Below are 12,103 nucleotides of genomic sequence, written 5' to 3' on the forward strand. Positions count from 1 at the left end.
TCTAGGAAGTATGCCACACTGCAGTGATGACAGGCAGTTAACATTTCAGTTTGAAACTAAATGTGTACTATTGCTCACCTCTCTGTCAAGTCAAGTTTATTTACATAGCCGTTAATCAAGCTGTGCTGGCAAGCTGGCAGATTCAAAACCTTTGGTAAAAATAGGAGTTTGTAGTAGCTCAAACATTAAGGTATTCAGATATCTGGGATCGTAGATTAATGTGATTGCTCGCAACTGAACTGTGGAGAGTTGGCTCGTTGTTGAGATGGCTAAATAGACATAGTAAGGACCTTGCGACACAGTGAATGTATAATAAAAAGTTTTTCCTCTCTAAGAACTTTACTGCATTACTCTAATCATGCTGTGTATAAAACCGTTTTCGCTAAAGACTTGAGAAAGCACTGAGATTAAAGAAAGACAAAGCCATTCCGCAAACTAAACATAGTTACCTCCTTAATGTCTTTTAGTGTTTCAAAGCACTCCTCCTTTAATCTCTAATACCATTATGCGTTCCATCTCCGGCTGGCCTGTTTGTTAAATAGCATGTCCTCTCCGCCCATGTGTGGATGTGATGAATGAGAGCAGAACTTGATGTAATGGAATTTGAATCTGCTAATCAATAGGTTCTCCCCTCCAGTGACAAATAGACAGGCCCTCTACCCAAATTAAAAGAATTCTCATCCATTGCTGCTCATTGATACAATCCAATAACATTCTATTAAAGCAGACTGCTACCCCGTAAAATTGAGGACCCTCTCTTGGAATTATATATTCTGCAAACGTGATGACTTTTCTTTTTTTTTTTTTTTCAATGGGAGCAACCAGGACAAATTGATTAAAGTTCAACCCAGAACCATTCCAAGCTACACTGATCAGCTCAGTAATGCTCGTTCTGTTCTGAACCTGCAGTTTTATTCATGCCCCCTCAAGGGTATAAAAACATATGATCTTCTTTAAATGAATACTTTCCATATGATTTCACCAGTACCTGTAATTTAGTGTCAAGTTGTTTCCTAGAAATTGGTTCAAAGATTTTGAGGTAAAACCTTCATCAGCAAGGACAATGAAGACAAAACTGGCTTTTCAGCATGACAATGATGCTAAATTCAACACCCGAGAAACAAAGGACTGATTTTATAGAAGCAGTTCAAGATCATTGGGGTACCTAATCAGTCTCCAGATCTCAGACCCATAGAAAATCTTTCAGGGAAATATAAATCTAAGTTTAAAAAATAAATTTGAGGAGAGGGAGCTGTGAATCTATCGTTGAATAACTATGTGTACCAACTCTTGGTAACATAAAATCTCTGAGTTTAACTTTGTTCTGAACACAGCGGATAAATTCGGTATTTTTTTTTTGGGGCTCCGGACAGTTTTATTTTCTTTCTCATCCACCATGGCTATTTCAACATTTTGGGTTGTTAAAACCCTGCTTTAGATGTTGTTCTTTTCTCAGCCCTAGGATGCACATCTGGCCACCCAGGGATTATCTTGGATATTACTATTTAACCATTTATCTTGTATTTAAAGTATAGGTCCATACATCAAACATATAACCTCTTATTGAGCATATTCAACAACACCTACCAGAATGTAAAGGCTTCTTTTTCTGCTTCTGCCTCTTTGGCTTTTTTGGCATCGTTCATAATCGCTGGCTATGTTCAAAAGCCCCTTGAGATTTTTTTTCCCCCTATATTTCTTAGTACTAACCAGTACCAATGGCTGCATTTTGAGGCCGTATTAGAGCCCCTTCTGATACTAATATTGATGTAACACTAACTTTCTTTTTTTTTACACTCAACAGACATTTGACTGCAACAAAATGCGCCTCTCAGAGCTGGAGTTTTCATCCAACTTTTGCTTGAAGATTACCAACACCACAGACTGCACGGTAATTAATATATACACACACACACACACGTGACTGACTCAGTCACACAATCAGAAGTGTTATTTAATAATTGTTTCTTAGGAATATATATTTTCTTCAATATGATAAAACAAATTATGCACAATTATCAACATTACATTTTTGCAAAGACATTGTTTAATCAAAAATAACTTAATATGTTATCCATCATGTAAAGCAATCAAATATTCGTTGGAAATTCAACTGGGATGAATAATTTATCAATAACTTTCCAGATACTGTATTCAAAATCAATCAAACTAGCATATTATTCTCAACTAGTGTAATAGCACATCAATAAAAATTGAAGGGCTTTTAGCACAAGAAAGTTTTCAACTGTCAAATTAGAAGACAGAAAATGTCTTTCGATAATTTAAGATCATGCCAGAGTATTGGTTAACTGCAACGATATAAATTAAGTTGTCTTCAGTGTATGAAATGCTTTATGATACTATTTTCACTGCCACTGCATCCGTCACCTGAAGTTCCTTCAATGAGTGAGCTACATTTCACTGTGTTGGTGCCTGCAGCTGAAGAGCCTCACTTTAATGTCCTCTGTTCTCTGCATTGTGACGCATGTAGTGGTGCAGTCTTTGGTGGTGTGGTGCATTGCTACATAGAGTCATTTGGTGGATTAGTTAAATGGAAAATCAAATGAATATTTCTGTCTATAGGTGTGTGTGAATAGATATTCTGAATATGTGGTTTGCTTCATATCACATTTTTGCGCTCATGGTTTTTGATTTGGTACTCAAAATTATTTTTAGAAATGTATTTTTTCTTAACTCGTTTGGGAGAATTTTTTTTCAACATCTTGGTTGAATACCGCTATAAAACTTCCCAAGATTTTGTGTTTTTAGCTTTTTTTTAATGATTATCGTACATTGAATAATGAGGAACTGTCAAGTTCAAAAATATGTACCCAATCTTGGGTTTTATCCGGGAATTTATACCCCAAAGTTATATGCAGGTATTCTGGAAGGAAAGCATCAGTCTAAATTGTTCCTTTCTTCAGTATTAAAGCTGCTTGTCCTAGGGATTTACAGATGACCATTGCCCTGCACAAGCGCTACTATGCTGTCATAAAGATACAGATCTGGAATCAGTATTGTCTTCGAATCTTCAGTGGTAGTTAAGCTTAGGATGTGTGAAGGGTAAACTGCTCCTAGACCAGTGCTTTGGGACTGGTATGGGAGAACTGCTGAGCCCCTCGCATTATGATGGAGCGCCTGCTTTTGTTCTCCTGTCGACAGTCCATTCATCAGCTCAGCTTGCCTAACCTTGCATTAAATGAACAGCACAACCCCTGCGTCTGTGCCGCTCACACACAAGATAAATCCTCTCATTCTCTCTTCTTTCGGCCTCCCTTTCTTTACTACTCTTTACATCTCACATACTTATTGTCTCTTAATAAATAGCCTTAAATGGAAGGCTGGTTATAAAACAAGCAGAAATTGTTTGCTTTCAGTGGCTATATAGGTGGAGCAAGAAGTAAGCCGCCATTTTTTGTGTTTTGCTGCATATTCATAGAAACTCATCAATTTTGAAAATTAAACAAAAAGCTAAATGTCTAATTCAAGTATTGTAACACAGCTGTTTCTGTGTTGGGCTAGTGACCAAAAGAGAGAATTAGAGGGAAATTTTCTCAATCAAATCTACAACAATATTTTAAATGTATAATATATTTATAATACACTTTTTGTTAAATCATATTACCAAGTAATCAACTATCAAATAACCCAATCATTTTGGAATCCTCAATTTTCAAAGTGGCACTTAAATCAAGCCTGTTTCCAAAAATAAAAAATAAAAACTTACATTGCAGGTAGTAACTAAAAAAAGAAAGCTTCCCTTCCTACTACAGTGTTGGTTGCACTTCTGAAAAAAGGTGCCTCTGCGACTGTTAATTTCCACAAAGGTATTTGCATATTGTTTGAGGACATCATGCAATAGGAGCTCTAGTTGGAGGTATGGACAATGACGATTTGTGCTGCTCCAGCTCACAGGAACAACAGAAATCTGGCATGGGCTAAGATGAGAAGCAGGGGAGGTACACCAAGGGGAATTCACACCAATGTGCCTCTAAGGTGGTCATGCTTGAAGTCTCTACGCCTGGGTAAACCCTATCAAAAGCACATTACAGCGCTCCTACACCCCCCCATCCAGTATCCGTCATCAGTTCTCTGTTTTCCCTCCTCTTCATGTCCCCCCACTGTTGTATAATAGTATCAGGTCAGGACACTCGGCTAACTGACACATAGCCAGGCAAAAGGGGAGTAATGATGAATTGCTCCCTGTTGGTGTTATCCATGATGATAATTATTAATTTTCCCCCCGCTCTTCCTTGAGACTTGGCAGGAGAGCTGCAGTGTAACAGAGCTTCCTCAATGGACTATCAGGAAGCCCACTGTCATCACTTATCACAGACACATTCTAGGCCTTGGGCAAAATGCTGATGAAAATTAAATGCCCTCATTCTGCTTTTCTGCTTCTGGTGTGTGTGTGTGTTTGTGACAATCATGATTACTTGACTGCCTTCAAATGTGAACATTTTAAAATGGGCAGTTTCTCAACTGATGCTTTTAGCGGCATTAAGTTTTAAACAAGTTAACGAGGATATAATTCTAGTTTTCAGCCCTAGGAATGTCCCAAAAAACCCACAATTATTACTTCTTATTATAGTGTTTGGGCGTGATAATTATCATTATTTTTATATTGTTTGATTTCAAGACACTCCATTTTAAATTGCTGTTATATCAGCCCGGCTATTAAACCATGGGTAGTTTTACGTGCATGTGCATCCTTCAATAGTTGAAAAACAAAAGTGGCAATAATTCTCGCTTATGAAAGGTTGCGGTGGTCATCTACAAAGTTGCATGATTATCGCCACCAACTGACAAGCAAAACCCCTCTGCGTGCTGAGAAATTATAGTATATTTTCTGATTATAAGAGCACTGAGCATCCCTGAAGGGTGACATGCTCTTTTTTAATTTTATCTTGTCCTGCCATTCTACCCATAATCTGAAGATAGATGCCGTTTACAATGCGTCACATCTTCAGTCATTGTATAACATGAGGAAAAAAAATAGCATTAAATAGGCATAGCCCTTCTCTTTTCTGCATCAATTTAGTTCTTTGTGTCTGAAAGCCGGCCTCCAGGTTGTCAGCTGCGTCAGGATTAAAAGCTATTAGTTCTGCATCATTGCCACTACAAGTATGCTCCTGAGATTGAGCACCTCTCTTCCTTCCTCAGATAAGGGGGGTTAAAATCATTCTGGGGGTTGTCTTTGGTCAACCAAGGGGAGTCTGGTCTTAGACAGTCCCTCCCTTTTGTATTTTAATTGTTCATTCACATCCCAAACTCTTCATAGGAGAAGGTTAAGTAATTTTACCAGAGTAGGGTTTTTAATCTAATTAAAAATCTTGAAATTATTCAATGTACAAGATTATTGTAAGAACTCACGATCATTTTAAATTGGTGGGTTGGCAACCCATGCAGGTATTTTTCTGTAGCAATCAATCCATTTGTACAATAGTCAATGTAGCACAGTTTCGTAATTTCATGTTCCCAAATGGATTTTCTTTGAATCCTCAGCATTTTTATTCCCAGCACTATGTTGTTGGCTTCTTGGTAATGTATTTCTTTTGTTGTGGTGAGAAGCCTCTGATGAGGTGAGCAGAACCACTTGGAACATGTTGACTCAGCCAAAATAAGAAGCCAACATTGCATTGAGGGGAAGGACAAAAATGGCACAATTTAATGTTTTGCAAACCTTTAACGTTATAAAAAATATGTTACAGCCTTAAATGATTTGTTACTCTTCTACGTTTTCAAGACAAAGTTAAAAATGTGTTTGTCCTTTGCTGTCAACCCTTTTAAGCCAATAAAAATCAGGTGTTTATTGCACCCATTTTAACTCAACTATCATATTTCATTGCAGGCAATTGTTGGCTATTTTGACGTTTTCTTCGACAAAAACTGCTGCAAAAAGGTAAGGAGCACTGGCAACAGCAAAGCCATTTAACGGAATGTCAATGGTGTTCACGCCTTAGCTTACTTCCCCTCCTCGAGGCATTTGTCATCTATTGGCAGGCAACCTACTTTATTGCTGATATAAACATTTCCCCAACGGAACCATCCAGTTGGAAAACAAATGCCAGACTCATCTGACCCAAGTATTTAGCGTGTTTCACGTAAGATTAAGGGCTTGGTTCCCAATGTTGTTGATACAATAACATTAGCATTTCTTGATTTGTAAGCTTCTGATAATTTTATGAATTAATGGAATACATTAAATATCAACTAAATCTTGAGTACTCTCGATCCTAAAAGAAAAGTAAATCTCTGATTTAGAACCGTGTCCTTGTAAAATAATTACCGTATTTTCTCGTATATATGCCGCTTTGTAACAAATAAAATATGACTGAATCAAGTGTACGGTTTATATACACACAAGATTTACAGCGTTGCACGACTCAACAGTAGATGTCGGCAAATTAACATTTGCTGTGTGGTTATTTTCAGTTTTGCAGGAAGAAAACAACCATTTCTGGATGAATTACTAACTCCCTTATGGTATTGACCCTAAAGATGTGCTTTTCGTTCATACAGTACCTGAGAAATACCATTTGCGATGATTTTTCTTGAGATTTTCCCTTCAAATTAACACAACCATGAATATGGAGGTGAAAATTCTGAATAAGGGACGGCTTATACGCTAGAAATTGTAAAATTCAACAATTTTAAGGTTTCTGCTTATACACAAGGGCGGCTTATATGCGAGAAAATATGGTACATTCATTTTGCGTATATATATTGCAATGGTTAAAAGTATGTTTGTTTGGCCAGGTAATGTTCTCCACGGGTCCTCAGGCCACAAAGACCCACTGGAAACAGACAGTATTCCAACTGGCGAAACCTTTTCCAGTCCAGGCAGGTTAGTGTAAAGCATTGTCCATGATCATTTTTTGTGTGTGTTTGCTCTGTGTATTTTACTGTATTTGGGATATTAATGGTGCTCAGCAGCAGGCTGTCAGGTAATTTTGTGTGGCGATGTCCTCAGACTGCTTGACATTCGTCATCTGTCATGGGGAGAGAAAGCAGGGGATCCAAACAAATCACATTCAGCTGTCAGAGACAGCATGTGAAACTCATCTGATAGCCGCTTGCACGTTTTGATTCATGACATGTCAAAAGAGAAGTGCTTTGTGCCTGACCAATAGAGTTTAGTATTGGTGAATACATGGCACAAAAACCTGGAAACAGTCTTTTTTTCTTGCATAATCTTTAATGTATCGTTCTACAACCAATTTAATTAACAATAAATGCCCAAACTTCAGTATTCAAATAGGCAAGGTTTCAAACAGGCTAAACAATTTTATCAATCCATCATCTATCTGTACTGTGTAGCTGAAAGAACCTCTATTTTGAACAAATATAATGGCTTAAATTGTAGTTTGTAAATGTTTAGCACCTCAAGAAACAAACATTTTACTTTTAATCACCTACCAACTCAACCTTCTAGCTGGGTACTGCACCGCAAGTGACTGAACTTACAACAGTATTCCCTCGAATTTCGGGGATACTGTAGAATACTGACGGATACTGTTGAATTTAATTGAATGCTTTTATTGTTAATGATGGCAATAAAAGCATTCAATTCAGTTCAATTCATGTACATATGTTAGAAATAAGAGGGGTGATCCTACTTTGGGTTTTTTCGATTGTCGCGGCCATGTCTCGCCTACACTATCCGCAAAATTTGAGGGAATACTGTAGTAACACTTGTAGTCCAGTACTCAGCTATCAAGGAATTTGTATTAAACGTTACACAGTTATATGCACATCTAAATGCGATAATGTATTACGTCAATAACATTTATAATTAAATAAATGCGTAAATATTTTAAGTACTGTACTCACCTCTGGCAATAGCTCTTCTCCGCTTTGTCTTAATCCAATAAAAGATGAGACCTGTGCAGTACGACGAAGGTGAAGCGAAGATGATGATAATGATTTACTACTAGGTTACTGGGAGCTTTATTCCATGTCAGGTAATTCCTCTTTGTTGGATCATAGAGGCATTGGATCATTGGAATTTTTAGGAGGCATAGTAGTGGCAGCAGGAGGAGCTTCTGTGGGAGGTTTTCAGCGTACAAGGAACATTGTTATGGGTAGTTGTGACTGCTGTCTTTTTTGTACAAATATGGTTTTGTATAAGGACCTGGCACAGTCAATACGATTGCCAAATGTAATGGCTCTCAATGTTGTTACCAATCAAAAAAAAGTTGCTCACTGTCTTTTTCCTCACCATTTTCTTTTTTGGTGTGTTGATTTCTTCTCCTCCTCTTTCTTCTTTGAGTTGAATGGGCAGTCCCTGCCTTCCACTTGCAAGTTTCAGTGTAAATTTTGGCAAATGGCGAGGAATGAATGTACACTACTAGAATGACATGGATCAGTTTTGACTAATGTCGAGGAATGAATGCACACTATAATGACATGGATCCGTCAGTTTCCATTCCATATTGAAATGCCTCATTGCCAAAATGAAGAATGTTAATGTGGCACTGATCACTTAGTCTGGCCACAAGGAACAGCACTAGTAGCTTCCATGTTTTTTTTTTGTTGTTGTAAATTTCATTTCTTGGCTGGGAATCTCCAGTTCAGACTTCACATCATATCCAATAGAAGCAACTCTCTCTAACTTGTAATGCTTAATGGATAAAATTTTGTATACGCTGGAAAAAGTAGTACTGCTAGAGACCACAGCACGTGCGTATTGTCTATGTATTTTTTTTCCTCCATATTAAAAACTACAGTTCTTTGTATGCTGTATCATAATAGGAATCATGGATGTGTCTGGTGATGTGAGGATGAATGGGCCGTGGGGGCAGACTGTCCACTTACTGACTCGATATCAGATAGAGCCTACTGTAATAAATGACCTGTGGGGGAACACATACGCTGGATGTCTGTTGGCCCTTGGCTACGCTCTGGCAGCAACCACTGTGATAAAATCCTAAAACCTCTGTAGCAGTTCAAACACAATTGGCGGTGCTGTGCTCTCATTGGTCAGATAGATGCCGCTGAATTGTGAGAGCTGTGGACGACCATATGATAGCGCCATGCTGCAGTAGAAATGTGCAGAGCAGAACTGATTCAATTTGCTCCTATGGGGATCCACGAATGTTGTTGTGCTTGAAAGTCTGTGGACTCGTTTGAATTGGAGACACTAACCTGATCTGATTTTCACACTTACATTTCACCAGTTTTAAAAATGTTACATCTTTTTGTTTGACCTGTTGTAAAGACATCCAATGTTCAAATGTTATAGTTACACGTCTGAACCTTACCAGTTTGCAAAGGACTTTTGTTCCCTTTGCTTTATATACTTTCTTATCAGCTTGTCAAGATGGGGTTACTGAGACTTTTTACTGTAATATCACTTACTTGTGCTTTGCCTGGCGGTGTCTGAATTGTATTTGCAGTGGTGGCAATTATTGGCAACAGCTTTACTGTGCCTGAGAGTAGTAACATGCTACATGAATTAATTCCTCATTCCTTTACTTCTCCAAAGTCTGAACGTTATAAAGTTGCCTGCCTTCTCAATGCTACTTTCTTCCTTTGCTATATTATATCAAATTATTTCTTATTGTTTTGGAAAGGTCTTTCCTATTGAAGTTGGTATTTTTGCTCAATCTTGGAGTTTTGTACTAAAGGAACAGCCACACTAATTGAATAGTCATGTTTCTGTTATAGTAGTGTGGGTCCTGAGTCTACGGTTGTGATAAAATTGAATCTTTCAGTGTCAGTGAGAAGAAACCTTGTCAAACAGAATCTCAATGTTGAGCTCGGGTTATGGCATTATCATCAAAAGTACTTTACTTGAGGATATTTAAACTTTTAATTAAATTAAATAATGATTAAATTCATCAGATACTCCAAATCTTTTGTACATTATGTGCAATTTAACCTTTTTGTTGCAATTTAACAGCCAAACTGAATGTTCTGTGATACTTCTTAGAACAGTGTTACGCTTGTAGTAATTATATGTTTGGGGTTGCTGTGTTCTGTTTTTCAACAGAAATGAATTCTGCAACACATCTTACGCACCCCCCAGTGTACCCTTAAAATGCCAGTGTCACTATATAATGTTATACATTTTTTTAAAATTGGATATTTGATTAGGTTAGTTTGAGCACATTCAAATGTGATGGTGTTTCTAAGAAAATTAAAGCAGCCACTGTGAATACACATGAGAAGAGAATTAGCCCCGTAGTAGGTGTGCAAAAGAGAGAGCAGCAAGTTATTGATGTGTTCTCTCCACCTCGCCACCCAGACGGTCCTCAACCTCCTCCAGGGGCCGTAAAGCAGAAATTGAGTTTTTAACAGCATTCTCTGATCGCTTGATAGGGTGTATGGTATACTTTATAACACACACACTGCTTCTTTTTTCACACTCAACTTCAGAGAGAGTTGGTGCATAGTTAAATTAAAAAAAACTATCCTTTGTTAATGAGAAAAGAACACCCTAAAGTCACCTTAAAGTGGAGGAAACTGTCTTACAGAAAGAAAAAAAACTGACCTATGTTTAGGCTCAAATGGCCTTCTTCTCCATTTGGCTATATTGTGGTTCAATTGTAAACATTCAACCAGTTTGTGCCGATTGTCTTTGGTGGTTCATCATGGTAGGAAGTGAATTCGTTTTGATGTGTGGTTGCGAGTGCAAGAGTAATTAACTCTCAGGCTGTGTTTCTGTGGGAGGTGCCAGAAAGAGAGAGCGCACGTGCGCATCAGGCTGGAACAAAACATCCCTGCAAATCCTCCTTGCTGGCAGTGTAATAAATTAAACAGCAAATCATTTGTCATGCTCTGGTGTGTTTGCATGGCTCAGATATCGAAGAGGAGGGTCATTCTTTCACGCTTTTACCTACTTAGTGTTAACCAGAGGGAAAAAAAGTTGTTTTCTCCGTGATGATTGTTGATCTGCTATTTAACTGTGCCTAGAGTCTGGTTAGAAATCATGCAACTTTATCATTTTACCTGCCCTTGTCAGTTTGTATATTATTGGAGTAACCCTTGATAAATTCCTTATTTGTGGCCCAACTAGTCCTCCAGTGCCCCTTCTTATTTAAAGTGAGGTTTGTAAAGCTATTCCCAAGCTGAGTTAAGACAAGACAATGTAAATTGTTCATATTTAAAAAAAAAAAAGAAACTAAGATTTTTTTAAATTATACAGCTTTGCAGGAAGACTTTAAAATTATTATTTAGCTTATCATGATTAGTCTATACACCGACTCAGTGAATCGTTTTTGGCTTCCCTCTTAGAATATGCGCCAAAACTGCAAACTGCAAAATGCGATGTGCAAATTGTATTTGTTATTTTGTATGTGAGAACAAGGACCAGAAAGAGCAATCCTTTATTATTGGTCAATGGGCATCTGGTCATTACAAATCTGCAATATCCATTTGCAATACAGCCAATGATATCTATTTATTCTTTGAAATTTTGCATGTAATGTAAATCCCCACACCTGCTCAAACTCTGCAGTGAAGTGGCAGACCCAGAGTGCGGCGCCAGCTGCAAGGACTGTGTCACCAAAGTGTTGGCATGGCAACGACTGAGACGTGACTGAAATGATGGCGAATACAGGCAAAAGTAGCATACTCAGCATTTGCGTTCCCCGTCCTCTCGTAACCCCCAGCGACTAAAAACGCCTAGTGTCGAGAGTGAAGGCTCTGTGTTCATGCACAAATATAGACCCAAGGCGGTGATGCCTATTAACATATATTAAACCACATTTGCTTTAAATGCACGTCATCATTCCTGTGAGCACCAGTGAATTTGTACTTGTACTGCAGAGGTCCGAGCTCGGCACTGCTGCAGGGCTGTTAACAGTGCTTATCAGCAATAGTTCATATTTTATGTTGACTGAACTGGGAAATTTAATTTTGCCTCCTAATGTTAGTGTGTTCATGGTTACATGGGTGCAGCATATTCGTGCATACAAATGATATTTTTAACAAAAGCACAGCAGGTGTATTCCATTAAGATGGATATATATATATATATATATATATATATATATATATATATATATATATATATATATATATATATATATATATATATATATATATATATATATATATATATATATATATATATATATATATATATATATATATATAT

At 37.5% G+C, this 12,103-nt stretch overlaps 1 protein-coding gene across 1 annotated transcript in view; it reads left to right on the plus strand.

The window, feature by feature from the left end:
* prmt3 (protein arginine methyltransferase 3) overlaps positions 1 to 12,103 on the plus strand; it is a 30,592-nt gene that overhangs the window by 17,943 nt on the left and 546 nt on the right. The window contains exons 13-15 of the mRNA XM_077713302.1: positions 1,805 to 1,891; positions 5,852 to 5,902; positions 6,760 to 6,847. Coding sequence (XP_077569428.1) covers positions 1,805 to 1,891; positions 5,852 to 5,902; positions 6,760 to 6,847 — 226 coding nt within the window. The remainder of the gene's footprint in view (positions 1 to 1,804; positions 1,892 to 5,851; positions 5,903 to 6,759; positions 6,848 to 12,103) is intronic.

This window comes from Stigmatopora nigra, chromosome 3, assembly GCF_051989575.1.
Source record: "Stigmatopora nigra isolate UIUO_SnigA chromosome 3, RoL_Snig_1.1, whole genome shotgun sequence".
NCBI classification, from domain to species: Eukaryota; Metazoa; Chordata; class Actinopteri; order Syngnathiformes; family Syngnathidae; genus Stigmatopora; species Stigmatopora nigra.